The sequence below is a fragment of the Microtus ochrogaster genome, linkage group LG1 (assembly GCF_000317375.1).
Source record: "Microtus ochrogaster isolate Prairie Vole_2 linkage group LG1, MicOch1.0, whole genome shotgun sequence".
NCBI lineage: Eukaryota > Metazoa > Chordata > Mammalia > Rodentia > Cricetidae > Microtus > Microtus ochrogaster.
In genome coordinates this window covers 5,868,276-5,883,667 of record NC_022027.1, presented here as the reverse complement: position 1 = coordinate 5,883,667, position 15,392 = coordinate 5,868,276, and the positions used below count along the sequence as shown (strand labels likewise).

The 15,392-nt window shown below is 43.1% G+C and overlaps 1 protein-coding gene across 3 annotated transcripts in view; it reads left to right on the top strand.

Moving 5' to 3' along the window:
* Window positions 1-15,392, top strand: part of Eml6 (echinoderm microtubule associated protein like 6) — a 263,304-nt gene that overhangs the window by 153,615 nt on the left and 94,297 nt on the right. For all 3 annotated transcript variants that reach the window (XM_026785058.1, XM_026785057.1, XM_026785056.1), the window contains exons 8-11: window positions 1,515-1,716; window positions 5,077-5,214; window positions 7,293-7,549; window positions 14,662-14,874. In XM_026785058.1, the coding sequence (XP_026640859.1) occupies window positions 1,515-1,716; window positions 5,077-5,214; window positions 7,293-7,549; window positions 14,662-14,874 (810 nt within the window). The remainder of the gene's footprint in view (window positions 1-1,514; window positions 1,717-5,076; window positions 5,215-7,292; window positions 7,550-14,661; window positions 14,875-15,392) is intronic.

The window sequence follows — 15,392 nt, the reverse complement described above, 5'->3', positions numbered from 1 at the left end:
GGTCTCGAACTCACAGAGATCCGCCTGCCTCTGCCTCCCGAGTGCTGGGATTAAAGGCGTGCGCCACCATCGCCCGGCTTAAATGAAGTATCTTATGCACCTTTTGAAGACCATACATCAGGATTGCAGCTAAGGTTTTCAGAAATCCAAAACCACCAAACAGTTTTCCTAGTATCCCATCTGACTTAGCATTACTTGTGGGTTATTTTTAAAAAATAGATTTTAAGAAAATTATTGAACACCAGGCGTTTATTTTATTCTCTACAAAAACATAGTATTCGTAGTATTTTCAAAAAAACCTTTAACTTTTACTTCATCAATTCAATCATAAGATTTCCAAGGATTAAAGCATACATATGGTTAAGAGTAAAGAGCAGGTGAGCTGAACAAGTGGGTATCTCTGAGGGGCTGGTTTTAGGACAGGGACGGTCTCCCGACATCAGGACATCGGCATCCCACCTACAGAGACGGTCTCCAGACATCAGCATCCCACCTACAGTGATGATCTCCCGACATCAGCATCCCACGTTACAGTGATGATCTCCCAACATCAGCATCCCACCTAACAGTGATGGTCTCCCGACATCAGCATCCCACCTATAGTGGCAGGCATTTTTGCTTGAAGTCCATGGTCCACATGAGGGATCTCATGGGCGAGGTGTAGTCCATGGGTTCTGACAAATACATAGTGACATATATAAAACAATTTCATGATCCTAAAAACAACCTGCGCTCCATTTATTCCTTGTCCTAAAATTTCCCTTTCATAATAGTGTTAGTAGAATTTTGTGATAAATTTTTGTGAAACTTTTGATATAATTATTTTTATTAGGTCTTTCAGCATATTAAAGTTATATTTTTGACCAATATATATGTTTTAAAGATATGAAAACTTAATTGCTTTACATTCCTTTTACTTTGAAAGGGGATCAGATTTGAATGATAAGTTACAAGGTCGTCATAATTATAGTCTATCTCTGATCCCCAGAGAGGAAACTATTCACCCCTGGACATCTGACTAACCAGGAACCTAGGGAGACAAGTCCTACATGTCCGGCTTCAGGAGCTCTATACACGGCAGACACCAAGGCAGCTCAAGGCTCCAGAGTAGACTGCAGCCCTGCTTCAGGAGAGTTGGGGAAATGGAACTCTGTTGTGAGACAATTCCCTGCAGAAGTCAGTAGGTAACAAACTTAGGAACTGAATGGACCAAAGAAGCTCGAGATCACAGAAGGTTAGGTTTGCGTAACGTCTGATTTTTCTACTGTTTAGAATGTAGTACTTAAAATATGTCTTCTGTAAAAGCACATAGGTTTCCTGAGTCAGGCAGAGCAGTCACTCCAGCAAATAAGGTCACAGGTGTAGGGGTAACGTCCAACGTGCCAGCCGTCCGGGACTTAAGACGGGTAGCATCAGATGAAAGAGCATCTTGGCAGCATTTTGGTGAAAGAGTGCTCATTTAGGTGCTGGCTTTATGTGTGGACCATGTAAAGGAACGCTGTTTTCTTCCACAGGCCTGTCTATCCGGAGCGTGTGCTGGAAGGCCGACCGCCTCCTGGCGGGGACCCAGGACAGCGAGATTTTTGAAGTGATTGTGCGGGAGCGGGATAAGCCGGTCCTCATCCTCCAGGGCCACTGCGAGGGCGAGCTCTGGGCCCTGGCCTTGCACCCCAAGAAGCCTCTGGCTGTGACGGGCAGTGACGACCGCTCTGTCAGGTGAGGCTGCAGCAGCCGCCACACCTCACCGACTTCCCTGAGATAAGAGATTTCTTCCACCTGAGTATGTCTGTACTTTAAGGATAAACCCCAGCTTAGGAACTCCTTCTTGACTTTGGAAGCAAGGACATTAAGCTGGCTCCTTATATGTTTTTCTGTCTTTTTCGGCTCCATCTGGAGTCATGACAACCTTTTTGGAAATGGAAATGTGTGCCTACCAGTTGTCTTCTTAGTTCAGGAGAAGAGCCAGACACACTTCTCTTTGGTGAAACAAGAGTTCCATTCCTGTGCTTGCCCCTCTGCAGGGGGATTGTTCAGCAATTTTAGGATTTAATTAGAGACCCTCATTCCTCAGGAGACCTGCAGCTCTGGCTTTAAAGTTATGTTCAGGACACGAGCAAATTATTATTATTGTTGCTATTGCTGTAAATTCTGAAATAGAAATTTAGACATTGTCATCAAAGGCGAATGCTGATTTCTGAGATAATGTGTACTTTTGTCAGGGCTTACATGGTTCGTTTATTTATTTCTTTGTATTATTTATTTATTTATTTATTTTCGAGATAGGGTTTCTCTGTGTAGCCTGGCTGTCCTGGAACTCTGTATAGACCAGACTAGCTTCAGACTCAGAAATCAGCCTGCCTCTGCCCCCCAAGGGCTGGGTTAAAGGCGAGTGCCACCACACCTGGCTTCATCTGTCGTTCTTCAAGAGCACAAGAGTAGATCAAATGACCAAAATAAGCCAGCCTCCAGCATGCTGACAACTGTAGTACTCACCGAGGTTGGAGGGCGTTTGAAAACCTTGAAGGGTTCAACAGCAGAGAGGCCACAGGGAAAATTAAGAGTGATCAATACATCTGTTGATCGATTATTGCTTCTGAACTTTAGAAGCTAAAATAGAACCTTGTAACTATGCTAAAGGTCACTTCTTTTTTTTCTACTTCCTGTATGAGTTTATATAGCTCTCAGAGCATAGTCTGCTCAGTTTTGTTTTTTAGTTTCTCCCAATGTGGGAACCTCATTAATTGCAGACTTTGTGGAAACGGTTAGTGTCTTTGTAGGCAACATTTGCTGTATGCATCCCTTGACTTTGTTTTTTCTTTACCCTGCATAGAGCACTCAAACTGCCCCAAAGTTAACCAAATGCCTGTGCCCCCAAAGTTAACCAAATGCCTGTGCCCCCAAAGTTAACCAAATGCCTGTACCCCCCAAAGTTAACCAAATGTCTATGCCCCCCAAAGTTAACCAAATGTCTATGCCCCCCAAGTTAACCAAATGTCTATGCCCCCCAAAGTTAACCAAATGTCTATGCCCCCAAGTTAACCAAATGTCTATGGCCCCCAAAGTTAACCAAATGTCTATGGCCCCCAAAGTTAACCAAATGTCTATGCCCCCCAAGTTAACCAAATGTCTATGCCTCCCAAAGTTAACCAAATGCCTGTGACCCAGTTCTTATCCCTCCAAAGCAAAGAGCTCACACAGGCCCTTGACTTTTAGATTTTTACAGTTGAGTCGCACAGCTGTCAACATGGCTGAGGAGCTCGTGCTGGCGGTGCTCAACAGTTAATCTTGCTAGACATTTGAGTGTATTTTTGCAGAACTTTGAAGTAAGAAGGGTAGAAGCTGTGCTTTCTTGAGGTTTGCTTAGCAGCCTCAGGGGATAACCCAACTGACCAAGGAGTGGTGGCCTCTTCATCCTTCTGAAGTAAAACTCACATCGCCTAAAAATAGTGCATGGTTAAAAACATCACGAAGGTCACCAGGAATAGATGAGGTATGGAGAGGCTACCCTGAGCTTTCGACTGAAGACTTCGGGCTTCCTGAGGGACCAGGTAGGCGCTCACTGTGCAGCCCCACCTCCCTCCCAATAGCTGGGTGCACTTGAGGAAACTGCCGCGTGAGACTGACACTTGTTTTAGGATTGCAAGTTCTTGGTCCTTCTCACAGACATTTGATGTGTGTGAAGAGAAGACCATATTAAGACAGCCTTTGCAAGGCCAGCTCCACGGTAAAGACATCCTCTGCCCATCCCAACGACCTTGGAATTCACACGGTAGAAGGCGAGAATCAACTCCCAGACATGTGCTCAAGCGTGCGTTGTCGTCACCATCATTAGAAAACCTCTCACAGAGATCAAATACCACCACACAACCCAGACGCTCCTATCTGCATAATATAAATGTTTTCTCTGGGTTTGCTTAGCTTGAGGTACCCGGAATAAGTGTTCTGGAGCCAGGAACCCTATGGTTAGTTTTGCTCAACGCTCTGTGAGCTCTGTTTGCCTCCTGGTCTGTATTTCTCCACCAGAAGCTGCACTTTTTGGCTACTAGCACCATGAAACATTGCCCTCCAATAGTAGCCCATGAGCAAAGCCCTGAGACTGTTGAGTGATAACCATGAGTAAATTCTGGAGCAATCCTACAAAGGAACATCATTTATTCTCTTCTCTCAGATACCCACACACATACCCAGGGGAGCCAGCTGCTGGGATATGTGTTTCTGTCTACATATGCTTACGTACAGCGACTTGGAAAATGTTCTCGAAAGCTCATTGTAAAACTAACCGGAGCAGCATGTCCTGGCTAGTTTCACTGTCAACCTGATATAAGTTAGAGTCATCTGAAAAAGAAAGGAACCTCAATTAAGAAAAATCCCTCCATAAGATTCACCTCTCAAGCATTTTCTTAATTAATGATTGATGGGGAGGGTCCAGCCCATGGTGGTTGGTGCTAGCCCTGGGCTAGTGGTCCTGAGTTCTATAAGAAAGGCTGTGCAAGCCATAGAAGCAAGCATAAAAATCTCTCCATGGCCTCTGCATGAGCTCCTGCCTCCAGGTTCCTGCCCTGTTTGAGTTCTTGTCCTGACTTCCTTCAATGATGAACAATGTTGTGGAGAGTAAGCCAATACACCCTCTCCTCCCCAAGTTTGTTTGATCATGGTGCTTCATCACAGCAATAGTAACCCTAACTAAGACACAGTCCTAGCCATTCCTACCCTTGGGGCATGGTTAACAGCCATTGGCATAAATAAAGGACAATTTCTGATTTCCAAAGAGAAGACTTTGCAAAGCAGTGTTTGGATTTTCTAGTCTGTGTATCCTAAAATCTTTGCAAATTTCACCTCATATTTTTTGTTAGGTTTTCTTTTTTCTTTTCTTTTTTTTTTTTTTTTTTTTTTTTTTTTTTTTTTGAGTGATGGAAGTGACCCAAAGGCGGACAAAATCCTTTCCCAGATGTTCTGACAACAAGGTGAAGGGCATGGGTGTGAAGTTACTGTGTGAAGAGCAGGTTTCCTACCCTGGGTGGGAAGACGGTTGAGGGGTTGGTTCGGTCTTTATTTGATCCTGTTCTTGGTCCTTAGGCTGTGGAGTCTGGCCGACCATGCCTTGATTGCCCGCTGCAACATGGAAGAAGCAGTCCGTAGTGTCTCCTTCAGCCCGGACGGGTCTCAGTTGGCCCTGGGCATGAAGGATGGCTCTTTCATTGTTCTCCGAGTCAGGTACATTCCTTACTGAAAATGATCCTCTGAGATGTTCCTTTGTTAAAAGTTAAAGAGTATCCTGGTCATAAAATATGTCACAGTGCTAGGAAATCCCTTACCTGTGATTCTGAAATCCAGAACACTGGAAATCCAGATGTCTTTGGTAAACTCTTTGGACATAGAACCTAACCCAGTGACTTGATGTGAAGTCTGTTAGAGTCTTCAGTCTCTTCATAGAAATAATAGGTTGTATGATTTGCTGCAAAGAAATACTGTTTTTCATGGAGGATGCTATCCCAGCCAGTACTTTTAGAAGTTCCTTAACACATTCCACACTGACCTTTGTAAGATCCGAGTGAGATCCCAGGGACTTGAGACGGGAGGTTGTGAGTTTGGTAGTTAAGCTGGAAAAAGAAGCAGAAATTGTAAAGCAGCACCCAACAACACTAAATTCTTATAAGTGAGCTTGAATCAAAGATTTCATGCGTAGAATAGGTAGAGAGCTGGAGTGTTTTCTGCATGCTGACATCCTGTATTGTTTATACTGGACAAGAACTGCCACTCCCCTGTGGAACTCCTCTGAATGAATTAGTTGTTCCCTTGGTTTACCCATTTTGTAATTACAGCAAAGAAGTATAGCTGAAAAATAATGCGGCGTGTTTTATGTGGAGAAAATTCTGTACAGTGTGGAGAGCTCTTAGCACAATTTATTGCTCTGAATCCTCATTACCACCCACATATAACTCGTTACCAAATTAGTGGGCAATGTTTCCATTCACTGCTGATTGACTGATGATAAGGTAGTCAATTACCAAATTTCCTTTTAGAAGGAACTCTCAAGTACAAACAAAGGAAACCCGTGCAGTTAGTGTGTGTTGTTATAGCACAGCGGAGCGCTGCAGTAAATGATAGAAGCTGTAGGCCCGGTTATGTGGAGGCAAATCCTTGCTACTGTTGGATGCACTCGGTCTGTTTTAGAGCTGATGAAGCCATCTTCATTGGCTCGGGCAGCCTGAGTCATAATCCTGTCTCCTAGTTGGAGGGGGAAGTAACCCCAGTGAGCTTTCAGACACAAGCAGAAATTAATCTTAGCAGAACTTGGCTGGTTCTGTGCTCTAGTGAATGATCGTGCACCCAGAAATATATGGCAGCACAAATTGCACTGGGTGGGCTTTAAAAAAAGATGAGACAAAGTCAGGAGGTGGTTCTGGATTTGGTTGGGAAAAGAGGGTGAATATAATCAAAATGCATTGTGAAAACCCTCAAAAAATTACATTTAAAAAGAATTTGACCAAAAAAGATCCCTAATGTTTGAGTGATTCAGCATATTCTTTACAACCTTTCATGGTGGGATGAAGGGATTGCATAGCATTTTGATTTTTTTTTTTTTTTTGAGACAGGGTTTCTCTGTAGTTTTGGAGCCTGTCCTGGAACTAGCTCTTGTAGACCAGGCTGGCCTCAAACTCACAGAAATCCACCTGCCTCTGCCTCCTGATAGCATTTTGATATTTAAAGAGTAGTAATTGTCTTCTTTTAGACTCGTTCCTTTAAAGTAACAATAAGCATAATAGTTTAGTGAGTGACAGGATCTCACTCCATAGCCCTGTGTGGCCTGAAACTTGATATGTGGATGAACCAGCCTCCAGCTCCCAGAGATCTGCTTACCTCTGCCTTCCAAGGCTGGGGTTAAAGGCGTGCGCCGTCACATCTGCCCTCATTTATGCTTAAGACATAAACAGCTGCCTTATTTTTACACTAATTTTGATGTGCTTTGCCTTTCTGCATTGCATATTTTAAAGTGACTTTTAACTCTAACTTTTAGATAAAATTTTCAACAAAACATAGTTGAACATGAAAGCAAATATTCTTTGTGTTAATTAGGCTTTTATTTTTACTCTGAGGGCACAAAATACTATTTTAAATGTTTGTTTTACTTTTTAAAAGCAGGATATAAATTGTAAATATATCATATCTTTTATTAAAATAGATCTTTTAGTCCCCATAGAATTTTTCTCTCTTGTGACACACCCCTTTCAGAACACGACCTGGGTTTTCTATTTCTCGATTCCCTGTCACTTTGCGTTTTATTCCTACAGAGATATGACAGAAGTGGTCCATATCAAAGACAGAAAAGAAGTCATTCATGAAATGAAGTTTTCCCCAGATGGTTCTTACCTGGCGGTGGGGTCCAACGATGGCCCTGTGGATGTCTATGCTGTTGCCCAGCGGTATAAGAAAATAGGAGAATGTAACAAGTCGCTTAGCTTCATCACGCACATTGACTGGTCTCTGGACAGCAAGTACCTGCAAACCAATGACGGGGCTGGGGAGAGACTCTTCTATAGAATGCCGTGTGAGTCCTAGGGAGATGCGTATGGGAGATGCTCGTGAAGAGCAGACTCGTGGAGAAATGTAGAGGCATGTCCTATGACCTCAGGATAAGGGATGTTCTCTACAAGATCCCTAGGTCATGGACCCTCAGAGAAAAGGTTAATGAGTTGGGTCACACGAAAAGTTTTTAAATATTAGGAAAAACTATGAGTAAGATTTAAAGATGAACATACACTGGGCCTAAATACCCATGTTGTTCTAATGGGCACATCATAGGCAGAGCAGCACTTAGACTGGCCCGAGCCTGTCAATGGTACTTGGTGGGAGAGAACTAACACTGTGCAATGTTGATTAAGAATATGCACAGAAGGGGCTGGAGAGATGGCTCAGAGGTTAAGAGCACTGCCTGCTCTTCCAGAGGTCCTGAGTTCAATTCCCAGCAACCACATGGTGGCTCACAGCCATCTGTAGTGAGATCTGGCGCCCTCTTCTGACCAGCACATATACAGACAGAGCATTATATACATAATAAATAAATAAATCTTTTTTTAAAAAAAAGATTATGCACAGAAATTCTTACTGTGCCGGGGACTGCAGGAAACAAAACTGATGCAGAATCCCTAAGAGGCTGCTGTCAGCGTGAAGAAAGTCTGAGTGTGCAGTCTCAGGAGGCAATGCCGTGAGGAACGGCCCCGGCCAGCTTGTGTCAGTCTAGGTAGATCTCAAAAGTATGCTGCTGAGCAAATAAACGCAAGACAGTACGCACAGTGTATGCTCACTCAAACAAAACCGTTAGGACGTTAAAATAAGTTCACATATTTCCACCTCTTACATCATAGCGTGTGTTGCACATGCATGGGTATGCTCAGCGTTCCACCCAGGGGATGGGTTATGCTAAGGAAAGAAAACGAAATGCGGTTGGGGGAAGAGCGCCCAGTGGACTTGAAATGACTCTGTTCTTAAATTCTGTTAGAAAGAAGCTGGTGCAGTGACTCCGCCCTGCAAGCCTAGTAACCTGAGCTCAGTGCATAGAACCAGCATAGAGTGGGAGGAGAGAGCTGATTCCGTCAAATTGTCCTATGACCTACACACACACACACACACACACACACACACACACACACACCGCAATAAAATAACAAATGATTTTTTTAATTCCATGATGAAGACAAATATTGACGCTCGGTGCTACAAACTCTCGCTCCGTATAGCAATCTGTAATCTTCTATATAATGCAATACTTTGTCACTTTTAGAAACAGATGACCTGAAATAGTTGTTCCCGGCGCTTCCAGGAATGTGGAGTCCACGGCTGCTTAGCTCTGCATGCAGGCCGCATGCTTCCCAAGCTCCTCGTGCTTCCAGCCCCTTCGTGCTTTGCCATTTGTATTGTTGATTGACACATTTCCCAGAAGGCGAATGACTGAATAGCCAATCCACAAAATGCTCACACGTGCCTCTCTGCAGCAGAAACCGAGGTGAAGGATGGAAGCCGTGTGTGCTCGGCCTGCCGGGCAGTCACAGTAATGTGAACACCAGGGTGTCTTCGTGGTAGAGATTTTGTATTCACCTTTTGCTGCGCTCTTGCTGCACAGCCCAGATTCGGATGCTGGGACAGGGAAGGGGTGTCGGCGAAGAACTGTCCAACTACCAGATGAGTTTCACGCAAGTGGCCAGTCCGAATAGCTCTAGCTGCTATCTCTATTTATACTTCAAAAACAAGCGTGTTTCCCACACCATCCGGCATTAACTTCCAGTGAAAACAAATATGTCAATTATGGTTTTCCCAATTTTTACATCAAAACAGCTTTTATTTTTTTAATTTATTTTTTTTTAATTATGTTTTCTCTTTTTACATACCAATCCCAGTTCCCACTCCCTCCCCTCCCCCTGCTCCCTCTACCTTCCCCTTATCCCACTCCTCAGAGAGGGTAAGGTTTCCCATGGGGAGTCAACGAAGTCTAGTACACCGCTCTAAGGCAGGACTAGGCCCTCCCCACTACATCTAGGTTAAGTAAGGTATCCCTCCAAAAAAAATGAGTTCCAAAAAGCCAGTACAAACAGTAGGAATAAATCCTGGTCTCGCTGCCAGTGGCCCCATAGTCTGCCCCAGCCATACAACTGTCACCCACATTCAGAGGACCTAGTTTGGTCCTATGCTGGTTCCTTCCACTGGACTTTGGGAGCTCAGCCCAGTGGTACACTGTGGATCTCTGCATCTGCTTCCATCAGTTGCTGAATGAAGGTTCTATGATGACATTTAAGGTAGTCATCAATCTGACTACAGGGCCAGGCCAGTTCAGGCCCCCTCTCCACAACGGCTTAGGATCATAGCTGGGATCATCCTTGTGGATTCCTGAGAGTTTCTCTAGCCCCATAATGGCTCCTCAATCAAGATATCTCCCTCTCTGTCCTTCCTCCATCAGGCCCATCCAGTTCCCTCAAGTTCTCCTCCCCCTTTTCCTTATGCCCTCCTCCCCTTCCACCCACCCCCCACGCTCCGAATTTTCTCAGGAGATATTGTCTATTTCCCCTTCCCAGGGGGATCCATATATGTTTCTCTTTGGGTTCTCCTTGTTACTCCATTTCTTTGGGGTCGTGTACTGGAGGCTCGTTATCTTTTGCTTTACATCTAATATCAACTTATGAGTGAGTATATACCGTGCTCATCTTTCAGGGTCTGGGTTACCTCACTCAGGGTGGGGTTTTTATTCCTAGCTTCATCCATTTGCATGCAAATATCAAGATGTCATTGTTTTTTACTGCTGAGTAGTACTCCATTGTGCAAATGTACCACATTTTCTTTATCCATTCTTCAGTTGAGAGGCATCTAGGTTGTTTCCAGGTTCTGGCTATTATGAATAATGCTGCTATGAACATAGTTGAGCAAATACCCTTATAGTATGATTGAGCATCCTTTGGGTATATGCCCAAGAATGGTATTGCTGGGTCTTGAGGTAGACTGATTCCCAGTTTTCTGAGACACCGCCATACTCATTTCCAAAGTGGCTGTACAAGTTTGCACTCCCACCAGCAATGGAGGAGTGTTCTCCTTTCTCCACAGCCTCCCCAGCATAAGTTATCACTGGTGTTTTTGATCTTAGCCTTTTTTGACCGGTGTAAGATGGTATCTCAGAGTTGTTTTTTTTTTAAATTCTTAAAATACATGGTGTTTTTTTTTTATTATTAAAAATTTCCGCCTCCCTTTTCCCTCCCCCTCCCCCCATTCCCCACACTCCACTCCCCTCCTCCTTCCTCTGCAGTCAGGGTTCCCTGCCCTGATTTGCATTTCCCTGATGGCTAAGAATGTTGAACATTTCCTCAAGTGTCTTTTGGCCATTTGATATTCTTCTGTTGAGAATTTTCTGTTTAGATCTATACCCCTTTTTAAATTGGATTATTTGGTATTTTGATGTCTAATTTCTTGAGTTCTTTATCAGTCCTCTGTCTGATGTGGGGTTGGTGAAGATCTCGCATTCAGCAGGGCTGCCTTTTTCTCTTATTGACTGTGTTCTTTGCTTTACAGAAACTTCTCAGTTTCAGGAAATCCCATTTATTTAATGTTGCTCTCAGTGTCTGTGCTACTGGTATTATATTTAGGAAGTGGTCTCCTGTGCCCATCTGTTGAAGGCTACTTTCCACTTTCTCTTCTATGAGGTTCAGTGTGGTTGGATTTATATTGAGGTCTTTGATCCATTTGGACTTGAGTTTTGTGCATGGTGATTGATATGGATCTATTTTCATTCTTCTACTTGTTGATATCCAGTTGTGCCAGCACCATTTGTTGAAAATGTTTTCTTTTTCTCATTGTCTAATATTATCTTCTTTGTTAAATATCAGGTGTTCATAGATGTGTGGATTAATATCAGGGTTTTTGATTCGATTCCATTTTTATGCCAGTACCAAGCTGTTTTCATTACTGTAGCTCTATAATAGAGCTTGAAGTCCTGGGTTTTTTGTTTTTTCAAATGAAGTTGAGTATTGTTCAAAACAACTTTTAAACCAAAAACAACACTCAGCATTTGGCTAAATATCAAACCAGATACATCCTGTCCTTGCATAGGCACACATTCGCAGGAGCAATGAAGTTGTTCAAAACCTAACAAACTTCTTTACAGAAACAGGGTGATTTACCATAAGCTGCTAGCATACAGTTAGCTCGTGTTTCTTTGACTGCCCGTTAACTCTTATGGCCTCCGATCCTGTTAGCACTGAACCAGAAGGGTTTCCCAGAGTCTGGGGTGACAGCAGGTGTTTCTAGAGAAAACCTGAGAAGCCTAACTTTAGCTGCTTTAGTGTGAGAAAATGGGTGGTGTTTCTGGGAATGATGACATCTGACCCGTACGTGGCTGCCAAAGTAGGATGGAAAACCGCTAAGAGAATCATCAGCATCGAGAGATGAGAGCGTGAAGGCTGTGACGTCATGCCGTATTCTGTGCCCTCCCGAAGTCCACTGGCCCTTGCCAAGTGAAAGGCCGTTTCCATGGCTCTTGCCTCGTGGAGACCTGTAGGCCCATGGGATAAGCACTCATGGTGATCTGAATCTAGGCCACACAGCTCCCAACAACCTTTGAAAGCCCAAAGTATTATCTCGTGTTTATTTTAGTGTTTGCAAACTAGTTATAAATCTTAAGTATTTTATATTTCCCTTCAAAAGTTCAAACTTTTAATTCCTAGAGGGTTTCTCTCTTCCTGTCACATACTTTAGGCATGTGACCGTCGGGCAAACAAATTTCGACCAAGATCCAAAGGACTAAGTGGTCTGCTGAGCCTTAGAAAGAACAGCAGCAGAGAACTAAGGTATCTCCTAGGTCAGGTTAGAGCCTTTCGACGAGGTCTGGCCCCGAAGAACTGCGTGCGTGCCCTGTGGTCTAGCCATCACAACCAGATTAGTGGCTGAAACACAGCTTTTTAAAATCCAATGGGCGCATTTTTTTTATTTGTGTCCACCTTGCAACTTTGATGTAAGAGATTCACCTGTCTTGAGCTATGGCAATTAAGTGACATTTGGTTTGTAGGACTAAAATGTCACTTATAAAGAGGTCTAAATTATACTCTTTAATGATTTTTTTAAAAGGAACAAGAAAGTGTAACATGAATATTAACCTTTATATATACAATTATATTTTCTCTTGAAATTTTCATTGAAAAATTATTTACCTGGGAGGCTGAGGCAGAAGTTACAGTTTGGGGTCTGTTTTGGCAGCCTCTACTGAGGCTCTGTCGTAAAACAAAAACTGTTACCAGGGAGAAGGTGTAAGTTACGGGTAGAGCGCATGCCCAGAAGACATGAGGGATGTTACCTCATCCTTAGCTTTTCCGTATGAGGAAAGTGTCTGCATCACATTGTCATCTGGAATAAAATGCCGTCCTGCTCAGCAATGATGCTCCAGCTTGCTTTATCATTCTGCCGGGAGCTCCGAACTCGGCTGCCACGCTGAGATCGTTTTCTCTTCTGAGTCTCTTTTGGAGGAGCAGGTCACGGACAATACTCCAACTCCTTCTCGGAGTCTGTGGTCACTCGAGTGCCATCTTTGAGAATAGTCTCGCAATGACACAGTCTAGGTCACTTTGAAAAGGTGTCTTCTCTTCAGCTCTCTGTTTGAGGATATACCTAATTTTAATAGCGTAAGCATCAGGGTATATGCTTAACTGTATTGATTTTGAATTTAAAAATTATACCTGTTGAATATTTACCACACATTTGCTTTTGTGGCTTGCGTGTTTGTTTTGTGTGTCTCTCTGTGTGTGTATGTGTCTCTGTGTGTATATGTGTCTCTGTGTGTGTCTTTGTCTGTGTGCCTTTGTCCGTATGTGTCTGTATGTGTATCTGTCTGTGTGTCTGTGTATGTGTGTGTGTGTATCTGTGTGTGTGTGTCTGTGTGTGTGTGTGTGTCTGTGTATGCCATCTGTGGACCTCACTAATCTGTTGACAGAAATGGAAACTGAGCCCTGTGTCAGGGAGCAGACCCACAGCGGCTTTTAGGAACAGTTCCCACAAACAACTACACTTAGTTATCATAATTCTGTGGATTCAGTGACCAGGAGTAAAATAATAAAAGTCCATTTTAAAATGTGTAGAGCCTGAATTTTTATTTAAAACAGAAATCACTTGTGGGGCCTGGAGGTGGTTCAGGGGTTAGAAGTGCTTACTAATCTGAAGACTTGGTTCTCAGCACAGTGAGGTGGCCGACAGCCTTATCCAGCCCTGCTGGGTCTGATTCCTCGAGCTCCTATGGGCACCTGCATTTATGTGCAAATACCCATATACAAACATACACTGTGCATATAATTTAAATCTTAAAAAACTTAAAAAAAATCAAAGATCGTTTGTAGTCTGACAAGGTGGCACTTGCTGCTGAGACTGGGACCTGAATTCAGTCCCAACCATGTTGTCATCCTCCAAGTGCGTGCACATCCCGTGCACACCAATAATAAAAAATACATAAATCGATTAATTTAAAAGTGCATGCACATCCCGTGCACACCAATAATAAAAATACATAAATCGATTAATTTAAAAGTGCATGCATATCCCGTGCACACCAATAATAAAAAATACATAAATCGATTAATTTAAAAGATCACATGCAGCCGGGCGATGGTGGCGCATGCCTTTCAGTCCCAACCATGTTGTCATCCTCCAAGTGCATGCACATCCCGTGCACACCAATAAAAAAAAATACATAAATCGATTAATTTAAAAGATCACATGCAATGATACTTAAAGTTTGAAAAATAAAGTTTAAGACAAGCTTTGCCAAGGTTTTAAAAGCCTTGCAAAATGTTGGTGACCTGGCACTGATGACACATAACAATGTCATTCAAAGATAAACCCACTGTGCGAGCTCCTGTGTCTTGGTAATTGGGGTCAGGGAAGTATTGGTAGTTTGAACCATTGCATTTAGCACAATAGTCACTTCCTGGTCTCTTTACTTCTATTCTTTGAGCTGATTTTTTTTTAAGACCTTCCCTCTCCCACCAAAAAAGTAACTAACTGGGTGAAGAGATTACAACTTACAGTTCCTCTGATTTATATTTAATGGTGGTTTTAGATTCTGCAAGAAAAATAAATGATTAAAGTATGTTATTATATGCTTCACATGTAAATATAACATCATATTGACTGTTTCAGCGGGCAAGCCTTTAACAAGTAAGGAAGAAATCAAAGGGATTCCCTGGGCCTCCTGGACGTGTGTGAAGGGCCCTGAAGTGAGTGGGATTTGGCCCAAATACGCTGAGGTTATTGACATCAACTCGGTGGACGCCAATTATAGCAGTTCAGTGTTGGTGTCTGGAGATGATTTTGGACTGGTCAAACTGTTCAAATTTCCTTGTCTGAAAAAAGGTAAGGTCAAAGTGATGCTTCACTGGGTAAAGACATTCTCTGGATTCTAGACACTGCGTAGTTAGGTCTAGACGCTGTGTGGTTAGATCTAGATGCTGCATAGTTAAGGTCTAGATGCTGTGTAGTTAGGGCTAGACTCTGTGAAGTTAGGTCTAGACGCTGTGTGGTTAGATCTAGATGCTGCATAGTTAGGTCTAGACTCTGTGTAGTTAGGGCTAGACTCTATGTAGTTAGATCTAGATGCTGTGTAGTTAGGGCTAAACTCTGTGAAGTTAGATCTAGATGCTGTGTGATTAGGTCTAGATGCTGTGTAGTTAGGTCTAGGCACTATGTAGTTAGGTCTGCACACTGTGTAGTTAGGCCTAGATGCTGCGTAGTTAGGTCTAGACGCTAGGGTTAGATCTAGATGCTGCATAGTTAGGTCTAGACTCTGTGTAGTTAGATCTAGATGGTGTGTGATTAGGTCTAGATTCTGTGTAGTTAGATCTAGGCACTATGTAGTTAGGCCTAGATGCTGC